Genomic DNA, 12,375 nt, shown 5'->3' on the forward strand with positions numbered 1-12,375 from the left:
CCATCTCACCACTCCCCAGGAAGCAACTCAACATTGAAGCTAATGTCACAGTGAGGACAGTGTGGGACTAAGTGGCATTTTCACCCAGGACAGCAGTTAGTTATGGTCACAGACCTAGGTTAAGGTGTTCATACAGTAGATGTTCAAGCCTCCTCGGTTTTCTCCAATGAATGAGTCCCAGACAAGGTCAGATGAAGGGTTGCTATGCTAATCCAACTACTCCAGACTCAAGAAGCATCACCCACACAGGAAGAAAAGCAGTTTACCCAGGAATGATCATGCGGCAGGCACAATGTTAGAAAACTACAGTCCTCCGAACAATTCTCTAAGACAGCTGCCATCACTATCTCCATGTGGAGAAACCAAGGCTCACTAACTTGACGGCCAGCTAAGGGAAGCTGGGATTTCAATTCTGCTGGGCCCAGAGCTTTCTTCACAACACATATTCTCCCCTGCCTTGTAGAGTCGGCTAGGTGGGCCTGCACAATCGGTGGAGTGGACAGTTCGACTCACAGAAATAGGGGTGCTCCATGGCTTCTCTTGCCGTGAGCCGTGACTGGTGGTCGTATCGCAGCAGCTTGTCCAAGAAATCCAAGGCCTCAGGGCTGACAAGGTGCTGGTTTTCACTGTGGACAAAGCGTTCCCATCGCTTACGGGAGTGTCTGTAGAGCCAAATGGGGAATGAGAAATGGACCAAGGGCACAGAAGCCCAACATTTTACTTCTACATCTTCTTTAGTGGCTAGGAGCCCAGCCACTAGCAAAGAGAGATCAAAACTCAAGAGGGTAGGTCTTCTACCACTCTGCCACTAGGAAAACAACAAAACTGAATGGAGAGACTAGAAATAGCAGTGTTGCAAAGAGAAATCTGGATCCCCATGATTCTATAAAACATAATTCAGGTTACTATAGGACTAAGTGCTCCTGTATAGCAAAGAGGTCAGGTGCTGGGTTAATCAGATCTTTCCTACCCCCACATAAATTCCAGACATCTCTGCCACTTGACCAGCAAAAGGCTTTTTGTCAGGCAAATCACCTAGTTAAGTGGTTAATGAATGTCCTTTGTCTAGTTCCTATGGTCAGAGTAGACTGCAAGTAGGTCTTGAAGAATGCATTCACTTTTCCTTTACTCTTAGGGTTTTGTCATTTGCTAAATCAAGAGATTTCGAGTTTTGACTCAACTGTAATCCTTCTCCTGAAACCTACAATTCATTCACTGACAGAATCTGCCATCCATACTCTCCACACTCAGAATGCTGGTAAGTGAATCTGGAAAATGGACCATTCAGTTCAGTGCTTTTGCCACAAGCCAACCCATGCAACACCCTGCCTCACCAGACCACCGAGACACTTGCAGTGTTGGCAAAGAGAATGTTAACTATTTTGAGGATCCAAAGTACCTGTTCACATCCAAGTACTTAAGGCACAGAAGCACAATTTTGTTTTATGACTTACCTCCCTAAGATATCGTTGAAACGTGGATCTAATTCAATGTTGTATTTGTCAATATAGTCATATAAGTCTTCTGTCCCCAGAACCTTGGCTATCCTCACCAACTAGGATCAAAAAGAGACAAAAATCCACACCCCAAACACATTACATAATTCAGTCAACCAGCCATAAGTGAATTAACAGAAAAGGATCACTATGGCTGAAGTTATGAATGTGAACTCCTCACAATTTATTTAAAATTTCTGGGTGTCAAGGTGGCTCAGTTGGTTAAGCGTCTGCCTTTGGCTCAGGTCATGATCCCAGAGTCCTAGGACTGAGTTTTACATCAGGCTCCCTGCTTGGTGGGGAGTCTGCTTCTTCCTCTACCCCTCTCACCTGCTTGTGATCCTTCTCTCAAATAAATAAATAAAATCTTAAAAAAAAAAGTTTCTGTGCATGGCAGAAAGGGATTTCCATACAGAATTTCCTAATTATTACTCAATATGATGGTGTCAGGAAAAAGCAAAATGGTCTTATACCATGGTTCCTTCCCCTTGAAACGTCTCTCCGGTCAAACTTTATTTCCCGCCTTCACAACCCAACTGAAGATGTCACTTCTTTTAGGAATATGCTCTTGTACTCAGACCACTCACTCCCACTAACTGCCTTTTGTAACTGGTCTACTCTGACATTTACGACTGCAACTTATTTCCTGGTATGTTCTGTTCCCTTACTGGATAGACTATGAACTATTTGAGAGAAGGGACTATTCCCCCCCCCCCCACCCCATATTCCTCAATCTTGCATGGTCCTAACAATAGTTACTGATTTTAACTGAATTCAGGTGCTATTCATTGACCCATTTAAAATGACCATTGTTCTCAAACAAGACAACAGTACCTTCCATAAGGTCCTAGAATCATTCCAGATTCTTTTGAATGAAATGGCCCCTTGATCTTCAAGGGGAAGGGGAGCTAGTATAAAAAAACACCATCCATATTTTTACTGACAAACACCAACTTAATCCATAAAAAGAGACAAAAGGATCATAGAAATACCATATATAAATCAGTATGTTGGAGGAAACATTCCCAGCATGTTGGGGGAAACAACTCTAATGAAAGCTAACCACTTAGGAGATTCCAAGGTAATGTCCCATTTCTTAAACTACTGTTCTTTTATTTGTATGTATGTTTTATAAAATATTTTACATGTATATTTCACAATAAAGCAAGCACATTAAAAAGGCTAGGAGGAAAACTCTGATTTCAAAAAGCTAAACTGGTAGCTCTCAAAACACCAATCTGAAAATCAATGTCGGCTTGGCTGAACAAGTGATAAACTGTAAAATATTTTAGGGGCCCACCCTAAGAGATTCTGAATCAAAAGGTCTTAAGTGGGGGCTGGTCATCTGTATTTTAGCAAGATCCATAGTTTCTAGTGGGTAGGCAGATCTGGCCAGCACTAAGTTAGCCCACTGGGTTCCTTAATGGGAACAACATTATCACCTGATCATAATTATCGTGTCCATGGAAAAATGGCTCCTTCCGGAAGATCATACTTGCCAGCATACAACCCAAGCTCCACATATCCAAACTATAATCATACATCTGCATTAAAGTAAAAAAGTCAGTTGTCATACATAATAAAATATAATTTCAAAATAAAAATTAGTATTAAAAAAAAAAACATATATATTGCTCCATTTACTCAAAATCTGAAAACCAGTAAAACCTTCATGTATTTTCTGTTTTTTTCTATGACCCCACCACATTTCAAAACAATCCATATTACTATCTGGAATTACTTTTTCCACTTACCTTAGAAGGTCCCAAATTGTTACAGCCCATGGGAAACTTTTAATGTATAGCATTATTTTATTGAATAAATGTTTAAGACAGTGTTTTGTTTTTCATCACCATTATAAATAATGTTGTGAAGAATATTTTTATGCACAAGATGTTTTCTGAATTCAGGTTTATAGCCTCAGGACTCCAGAAAAGCAGTTTCTAGGACAGAGTCTGAACTTTCTATCTGATAACAACACCTGGGAGGACCAGGCATGAAAGGTACTTCCAAGGACTTCGTTTCTGTGAGGAGAAAGAGGACTTTTTCCCTCCCCGCCCCACCTTTGGCACACGGAAGGTCTTTAGAGTACAATTTAGGAAAATCACAAAAGAACATTTTTGAGTTTACCTTAACGTTGGTTAAACCTAGCACACAATTCTCAAACTAGCTCTGGAATTTCTGATTAGAGAAAGTATCTTTGGTGTGTCTTCTCTTCAGTTAGAGCAAATGCAGATCTATTCTGATTCTCCTGACATTATGATGATAAAAACAACATAAGTTATGATGGAGGAACAGAAGTGACTCATACTTTACACTCGAATGAAAGGGACAGCCATGTTGTGCATAAATAGACTACTCAAAAGCACAAAACGACATTTTTCACAAATTAAGTGAAAAATACAAGACTGAAATTTTATCTGCCCTTCTTTTCTCACCTGATAGTCTACAAGTAGCTCAGGACCTTTGAAGTATCGGGAAGCAACTCTGACATTATATTCTTGGCCAGGATGGTAAAACTCAGCCAAACCCCAGTCTATTAGTCGTAGCTGAAAGAAAAAAAGAGAATAAATCATAAGCAATTTTATTTTTCAAGCTACCCCTCACACTGCCATCAGAGTATTCTTAAAAATACCAGCCATGTTACTCTCTCTTTTTTAAAAATTTTACTTATTTATTTGACAGAGAGAGAAAGATCACAAGTAGGCAGAGAGGCAGACAGAGAGAGGAGGGAAGCAGGCTCCCTGCTGAGCAGAAGGACTAATTTGGGGCTCGATCCCAGGGCCCTGAGATCATGATCTGAGCCAAAGGCAGAGGCTTAACCCACTGAGCCACCCAGGCACCCCGCCATGTCACTGTCTTTTAATTAAACACTTCTAGTAGACCACTTAAGTGCATTTAGGATGAAAATCAACCTTCTTGGGGTGCCTGGACTGCTAAGTGTTAAGTGTCTGCCTTCGGCTCAGGTCATGATCCCAGGGTCCTGGGATTGAGTCCCACATTGGGCTCCTTGCTCAGTGGGGAGCCTGCTTCTCCCTCTACTTATGCTCATGCTCTCTCAAATAAAATCTTAAAAAAAAAAAAAAAAAAAAAATCAAACTTCTTGGTTCGGCATACAGGGTTCTCCATGACCTAGCTCCTGTGCTCCAATAAACAGTTCCTGAAAAACACCATCTCATTTTGTAATTCTGCACAATTTCTTGAATTGCTCCTCTGACTAGAAAGAATGTCTTCCATTGTCCAACCTAGACTAACTGAACATATCCCCATCTTTTGAGATATTAAAATTAGCCCTTCAATGAAGTCTTTTCTGATTATCTAAGTAGAATTAATCCTTGTCTTTAGCTTCCTGAACCTCAAATATATTTAACAGAATCTACAACTCTCTATTGTGTATTTGTTTTCTACCTTTCTTTTTCTTTAAGATTTTATTTATTCATTTGACAGAGACACAGAGAGAGAGGGAACACAAGCAGGGGGAGTGGGAGAGGGAAAAGCAGGCTTCCCACTGAGCAGGAAGCTGATGTGGGGCTTGATCCCAGGACTCTGGGATCATGACCTGAGCCAAAGGCAGAGGCTAAATGACTGAGCCACCCAGGTGACCCTTTAGCTTTCTTTTTCAATTTTGCACTATAAGCTCCTTGAGGGAAGAGACTATGTAATTCACTTCTGCAATTTTTAGAATTCAACACAATGCCCAGTACACAGAAGAAAAATATTTGCGGGGTGCCTTAGTAGCTCAGTAGGCTAGGCACCCAACTCTTGATTTTGACTCAGGTCATGGTCTCAGGTGTGGGATCTGGCCTTACATAAGGCTCTATGCTCAGAACAGAGTCTACTTGTCCCTCTCCTTCAGCTCCTCCCCCAGCTCTCTCTCTCTCATAAATCAATGAATGAATAAATAAAATCCTAAGAAAAAGAATTTGCTGAGTGAATGAAGGGAAAAACCACACAAACCATTCTTATCAGAATATATTCACAAAAATCAAAAAAGAAGTAGGCAAGCCCAAGAGGCACCCTTATTTGCCCACTTTGCCAAGCACAACAATGATTTGAAGTAGGAGTAGGAGGACCTGCATAGTGCCATCACTCTGGCACCATCTTTCCAAGTTCACTGCTAACTAGGTACAGTGTTTTCCTTGTTTCAGTAATGAAGGAAAATGTAACAAAAGCTACAAAAGCAAGCATAGCCTTTGTATGCTTTTTCTTTTTACCCCCTTAACATTAATGCTTCAGAGCCTTCTTTGACCTTCTTATCAACAAGCTGTGGCTTCACAGATAGCACCTCAGTCTTTTCCACCCATACTCTCTGGCCCACGTCTCCTACCAGCTGACTCCCGCAATCACCTAACAGACATATCAAAACTAAACATTTTTTTTCTAAGTTTTTTTTTTTTTTTTAAAGATTTTATTTATTTTTTGACAGACAGATCACAAGTAGGCAGAGAGAGAGGCATATTCAGGTCAAAATTTTCACCCTGGATTCTTGTTTCCCTTACACTGCACTGCAACTGTCAACTGTCTGTCAACTGACTCTAGCATATTCTAACCAAAGTTATCACATCCACTGCCATCCCCACCTCTCATCTGACTTACTGCAATAGCCCTTTTCCCTAACTGGTCTCCTTGCTTTCACTCCTGTCCTCTACCTCTATTCTCTACAGAGCAAAAAGCTTTCATTTAAAAATGTTTATAAAGTCACACAAAGTTGGAAATGCTCTGTATATCCTTCACCCAATTTCCCCTAAGGGTAACATCTTGCATAACTATAGTACAATATAAAAACATACTGGCACAATTCAGACAGATCTTATTTTCCAGTTTTACAAGCATGCAGGCATATAGTTCTTTGCAACTTATCAATGCGTAGACTCACAGAACTTCTAGAAGATACAGAGCTGTTTCATCACCACAGGTGTCCCTTGTGCTATCCCTTCCCCTCACTTCCTAACCCCTGGGTTAGGTTTCCCTGGGTTTCCCCTGGGGAAATCCCTATTCTCAAGCTCCATTTTCGTTGTTTTGAAAATGGACTCATTAGTTTAACTTTTTGGCTGCTTTTCCCTCCTCAGCATGAAATCTACCAAGTTGTTCATTATCACTAGGTTCTATCCTCTTTTTTCTCTTTAAAGATTAGAGAAAGAGAGACACAGAGAGAGACAGAGCTCGTGCATGCATGAGTGGGGGGAAGGGCAGAGGGAGGAGAAGCAGACTCCCGGATGACTGGCTTGATCCCAGGATGCCGATATCACGACCTGAGCTGAAGGCAGACACCCAACCAACTGAGCCACCCAGGTGACCCAATCTGGCATTTTTCAAAATGGCTGTGCCAATCCATGTTCCCACTAGCAATGCACGAGACTGACTTTTTCTGCATCCTTGCCAGTATCTGGTATTGCCATTTTTAAATTTTAATTGTTCCAATAGATATGTAATGAATGTTTTTAAAATGTTAAGTGAGAATATGTTAACCTTCTGCTTAAGCCCTGCAAAAAAAGCTCTGCATCTTCAGAGAAAAGGACTGACAACGATCTTTACAGTTTTACATGATCTGTTCTCTCTACCTCTTTGATCTCATTTTGATCCTCTCCTACCTGTTCATTCTTTTTTTTTTCTTTCAACATTTTATTTATTTATTTGACAGAGAGAGATCACAAGTAGGCAGAGAGAGGGCAAAGCAGGCTCCCTGTTGAGTAGACAGCCCAATGCAGGGCTTGATTCCAGGACCCTGAGACCATGACCTAAGCTGAAGACAGAGGCTTAATCCACTGAGCCACCCAGGTGCCCCTCACTTGTTCATTCTATCTAGCTCTATCGGTTTCAACGTGCCAGGCACATTCTTGCCTCAAGGCCTTTGCACCTGCGATTTCTTCCATCTGGGACACATTTATTTCTGTGATTACATGACTTGTTCCCTCCAAGTGTTGAAATGTCAACTTCCCAATGAAACTTTCCCTTTATAACCTTATTTAAAACTGCAATACCCTCCACCATTCCCTATTCATGATTTATTTCTCTTCAACATCACTGTTTTAACTTTTTTAGTATTTTTTTTAAAAAGATTTTATTATTTGACACAGATAGACACACACACACACACACACACACAGAGCCAAGAGAGGGAACATAAGCAGGGGGGAGTGGGAGAGGGAGAAGCAGGCTTTCTGCCAAGCAGGGAGCCCGATTCAGGGCTGGATCCCAGGACCCTGGGATTATGACCTGAGCCGAAGGCAGATGCTTAACAACTGAGCCACCCAGGCACCCCCACATCACTTCAAAAAAAAAAAAAAAAAAAAAGAGTATGTGCAAAAAAGCACGCACGCACGCACACACGCAGAAGTTGGGGAGGGGCAGAGAGAAAGGGGAAGCAAACTCCCCACTGAGCATGGAGCCTGAAATGGGGTTTGATTCCAGGACCCTGGAATCATGACCTGAGCCAAAGGCAGATGCTTAACTGACCAAGCAAGCCACCCAGGCATCCTTCTTCCACTTCACTTTTAATCTTTCTATCCCATCATCCTCCCTCAAATGCAAGTTTCTTATAGACAAAAATTTTTTTTGTCTATTTGTCTCATGCCTGCATCTCCAGCCTCTAGAACAATACCTATTACATAGCGTGAGTCTAAAAGAATTATTAGCTGGTGAATAAATCAACTATGTCCCCAAAGTCTACAATGGATAGTCATCACTGCCTATAAAAGGTGGGCTTAAAGGTCACCTTAAAAAAACCACTATAGGGGCGCCTGGGTGGCTCAGTGGGTTAAGCCTCTGCCTTCGGCTTAGGTCATGATCCCAGGGTCCTGGGATCGAGCCCCGCATCGGGCTCTTTGCTCAGCGGGTAGCCTGCTTCCTCCCCTCTCTCTCTCTCTCTGCCTCTCTGCCCACTTGTGATCTGTCAAATAAAATAAATAAAATCTTAAAAAAAAAAAAAACCACTATAAAGCTATCTGGTCAGTGCAGCTGTATTAAAAACATCTGTAGAGCAAAGGGACCTCAAGACACCTGTTAATAAGCAGCTGCATTTTCTGAATATTTTATCTATATTACAACGGTGTATACTTCTCACAATAACCTGGTGGCACACAAACCAAGTATTAGTATACCCATTTTACAAGTAAGAAAAGGGAAGCAAATGAGAAAGGAGTTTCCCCCAAGAGACTAGTTATTTAATGAATGGAACCAGAAACCAGAAACCAGAAACCTGCCGAAAGCTAATGTTTTGTCCACTAATTGGTTTCCTTCCTTTTTTTTTTTTCCTCAAAGTAATCTCTATGCCCAACATGGGGCTCGCACTCAACCCCGAGATCAACAGCTGCATGTGTTACTGAGTCACCCAGCCCCTCAAATCTGTTTCCTTCTTCTTCTTCTTCTTTTTTTTTTTTTTTTTTTTTAAAGATTTTTACCTATTTATTTCACAGAGAGAGATCACAAGTAGTTAGAGAGGCAGGCAGTGGGGGCGGTGGGGAAGCAAGGCACCCCACTAAGCGGAGCCCGATGCGGGACTTGATCCTAGAACTGCGAGATCATGACCTGAGTGGAAGGCAGAGGCTGAACCCACTGAGCTACCCAGGTGCCCAAATCTGTTTCCTTCTTCATAGTATTCTTAGGAATATGAATATTGATTTCAATATTCTGTTAATGAGTTCACTTACTTACTAAACATTTATCAAGTGCTTAATAGTTACCAGTGAATGGACAGATGTTGAAGATGGGCTGATTAACTCTATCATACAAATAAGTAACACTTGGTACTCTATCACATTACCTTTCTGTGCTCATGATCAATCATGACATTATGGGGCTTCACATCTCTGTGCATAATTCCCATGCTGTGACAATAATCCAGGGCCTGTACGAGGAACAGGTAAGAAAGAAAGAGTTAGCTTGCTGAAAAGTGACTTTCTTAGTCTTCTCTAACTTTTTCCTCCATAGTTTTCCTTCTAGCCTCAGCCCTAGGAGTCAAGATTAGGACAATCACTCCCACGCTACTCTTCAGATACCTGTATAAGATCCCATAGTCAGGCAAACTCACAGCCTCTGAACTTCAAGTTCTGTTCCTACACTGTTGTTTAAACTTCCTTTTTGTTCAAAAACACCCAAAGTGTATACCAACTGCATTACTTTCAATCTCTCCCTCTTGCCCAAAAGCTGGATCATTTTCACAAACATAGTCCCCTCAGAAAAAAACTGGTCTGTACCACAAACCTCTCATTCAAAGAACAATAATCCTTTAGCAGCTAAGAGTCCACAACATAAGTTGGCAAACCACAGCCCATGGGCCAAATATGGCCTGCTGCCTGTTTTTGTGAGTAATGTTTTAGTGGAACACAGCCATACCTATTTGTTTGCATATCACCTCTGGCTGCTTCTGTGTTACAGAAGGATGCCGATATCACGACCTGAGCTGAAGGCAGACACCCAACCAACTGCAGATATAAGTAGTGTGATAAAGACCCTATGGCTCACAAAGACAAAAATTTTACTGTTTGTCCCTGTACCTGATTTATGACATCAAATCTGATTTGAAAACCATGTCCAATCTGAAATTAAGGTGAAATGAATGGCATAACCTTTGGGTTTTGCTAATCCCAACCTTTAAGTCAGCTGATGTCACTGGCCAAATTCTTGTCCTTCCTGAAGGGCAACCTGGGCTCTTATGGTTCCCAGGGCTAGACAAGTATACCCTTAACTTTTGAGGTCCTGCTTGCCACAGTACTGCATGAGCCAACGAAAAGATCAAATATCTCTGCTGGCATGGTTTCTTTACGGCACTACCAAGGCTCAAATGCAGGCTTTACAGCAACCCTCATTTGGTTAAGAAACTTTAGCCACCTCTTAGCAATTTTCTCATCTATAAAGCTGATCTTAATGCTGATTAGGAGCAAGATAATTGGTGATCCCACTTTAGAAATCAAAGTCCACTCTAAGTCAGCAATCTCTTAAGAAGAGATTTACATAATCCTTAGGACAATGACCCTGGTGAGGACTGAGTTAGTTTACTGTTTTACTTGTTGAATTTTAAGTAAAATAAAGTATACCAGAAGCAAGCATACGATAAATTATTTTTATAAGTTTTAACAGTTTAATTGTAACTTTCCTAAGGGCATGACAGAGATAACCTATTTTTTTTAAAAGGGGCCCCAGCTCACTTCTAAATGCTGTTTCCAAAGCATTCTAAATTACATTCCTACTGGATTCTATTCCATAATGCTTATTACCACACTGGTTCTGATGCTATTAACTTACTAAAATTTTATATGAGGAGGCCCCTTCTTTCAACATACTTTTCAAAGTCAAGTCACAGACTTTTTCACAGTTACTGGACTATTTAACAAAAGGAAGATCAAACTAAAGATATTTAGTATTCCAGGTTCCCTTACCTTCAGAATCTCATACATGTAAAATCGAATATCATAGTCTGTTAACGTCTGGTACAATTGCTGTTAAAGACAAATGCAACAATTGAGCTCTGATAGGAAGGCAATTTCTCTTCTTTGTAGTAATTCAAACCAAGGCTTGGCTCATTTGCTACTGGTCCAAGATCTGTTTACTGGTCTCTACTTCTCCAACAGAAAATGTGCTTTTTAAAGGAGATACTTTGGGTCTTTAACACTGTATATAAAAGTGAAGACTTACTTAAACTTGTATTGCTAAAGCTATACCCCACTGTTGGGAACATATCAATTTATATATGCAACATGTATTGATGTTATATATCTGTGATTTAGTCTGCTTTTCATTTATCTCCAGACCTTCTCATACAAGGCATTTTGGCATATACATGCCTCCTTAGCAGGGAACTAACCCATTTTTGGCTTACATAGTTATAGGCACTGTGGATTACCAATGGGTATGCAAGATGGCTTGCTGACAAATCCGTTAATTTAAAAGAACTATTCCTGTCCCAATTTAAAAGTAAACTCCAAATAACTTTCCAGGTTCCAAAAAGTTGCAGATTTTTTTTTTACATCTACATATCATAAATGGTTAGTGATATCCTCTGACAGTTTTCCTTGAAGTTATCATTCTGATTCTAAAATAGTTTTTTTCTGTTTTTCCTCCTCTTAGCAAAGGATTCAACCATTTATTGATATGTAACATTCTTAATACCAGAATGGTGCAAAGGCCAAGTCAAAAACCTTTACAGCTTGTAACCCAAGAGAGTGTCCATATTCCTGCACTGGAACTAGCAGTATTTAAAATAAGCAGGTCACTGGATGGGATGCAAATCAGAGATCTATTGTAGAGGTTTGTATCATATCAGAATTTACACCACCTTTCTCTATCCACCCCTTTTTAATATCTATACCCGAGAGCTTCAGAGGAATCCCAAGGTATAAGCAGACCTTGCTTTACATATAAAATACATTCCTTCTTGAATATGGTTGTTTTAAACTGAAATGCCTTAAAACCAGATCCTGACTGAACATGTGCTATGGTCTTTTATTACGTTTGATATCTGTAGAAACAGTCAAATGAATGGTCAATGTGGTGAGAAGTAAATGTACTGGTAATTGAAAAGAGCACAAAACAAATATAAGAGCAAAATACCAAGATGTAGAAAGTGGACACTGTTTGTATAGGAGTTTCTCTACCTTAAAATTTAGCATGGTAAGGATGAAAAGCTCTTTTAAGCAAGTCAGAAGGAAGCTCTTCTAACAGTAACATCACTAAAAGCCTTTCTATGTGGTCTAAAAACCCAACACCTTGAAATGGTTGGTTATATATTATACCTTGAAGTCTGTGTTGTTTACGTGTTCAAAAACCAAGGCAGGGGTTCGTGACTAGGGGAGAGAAAAAGAAAATACACATTAGCAAGAGCCCCGGCAGTTTTAGTGGGCACAATGTTTGCGGATACTACGTGGTGAATTTGGTAGTCCTC

At 40.5% G+C, this 12,375-nt stretch overlaps 1 protein-coding gene across 3 annotated transcripts in view; it reads right to left on the reverse strand.

Moving 5' to 3' along the window:
• The window catches only part of CSNK2A1 (casein kinase 2 alpha 1), a 53,478-nt gene that overhangs the window by 5,394 nt on the left and 35,709 nt on the right, over window positions 1-12,375 (reverse strand). For all 3 annotated transcript variants that reach the window (XM_059133666.1, XM_059133664.1, XM_059133665.1), the window contains 7 exons: window positions 12,227-12,277; window positions 10,874-10,933; window positions 9,259-9,342; window positions 3,935-4,045; window positions 2,939-3,040; window positions 1,455-1,555; window positions 514-662 (listed from right to left, as the gene is read on the reverse strand). In XM_059133666.1, coding sequence (XP_058989649.1) covers window positions 514-662; window positions 1,455-1,555; window positions 2,939-3,040; window positions 3,935-4,045; window positions 9,259-9,342; window positions 10,874-10,891 — 565 coding nt within the window. In that variant the 5' untranslated portion in view covers window positions 10,892-10,933; window positions 12,227-12,277. The remainder of the gene's footprint in view (window positions 1-513; window positions 663-1,454; window positions 1,556-2,938; window positions 3,041-3,934; window positions 4,046-9,258; window positions 9,343-10,873; window positions 10,934-12,226; window positions 12,278-12,375) is intronic.

This window comes from Mustela lutreola, chromosome 9, assembly GCF_030435805.1.
Source record: "Mustela lutreola isolate mMusLut2 chromosome 9, mMusLut2.pri, whole genome shotgun sequence".
NCBI lineage: Eukaryota > Metazoa > Chordata > Mammalia > Carnivora > Mustelidae > Mustela > Mustela lutreola.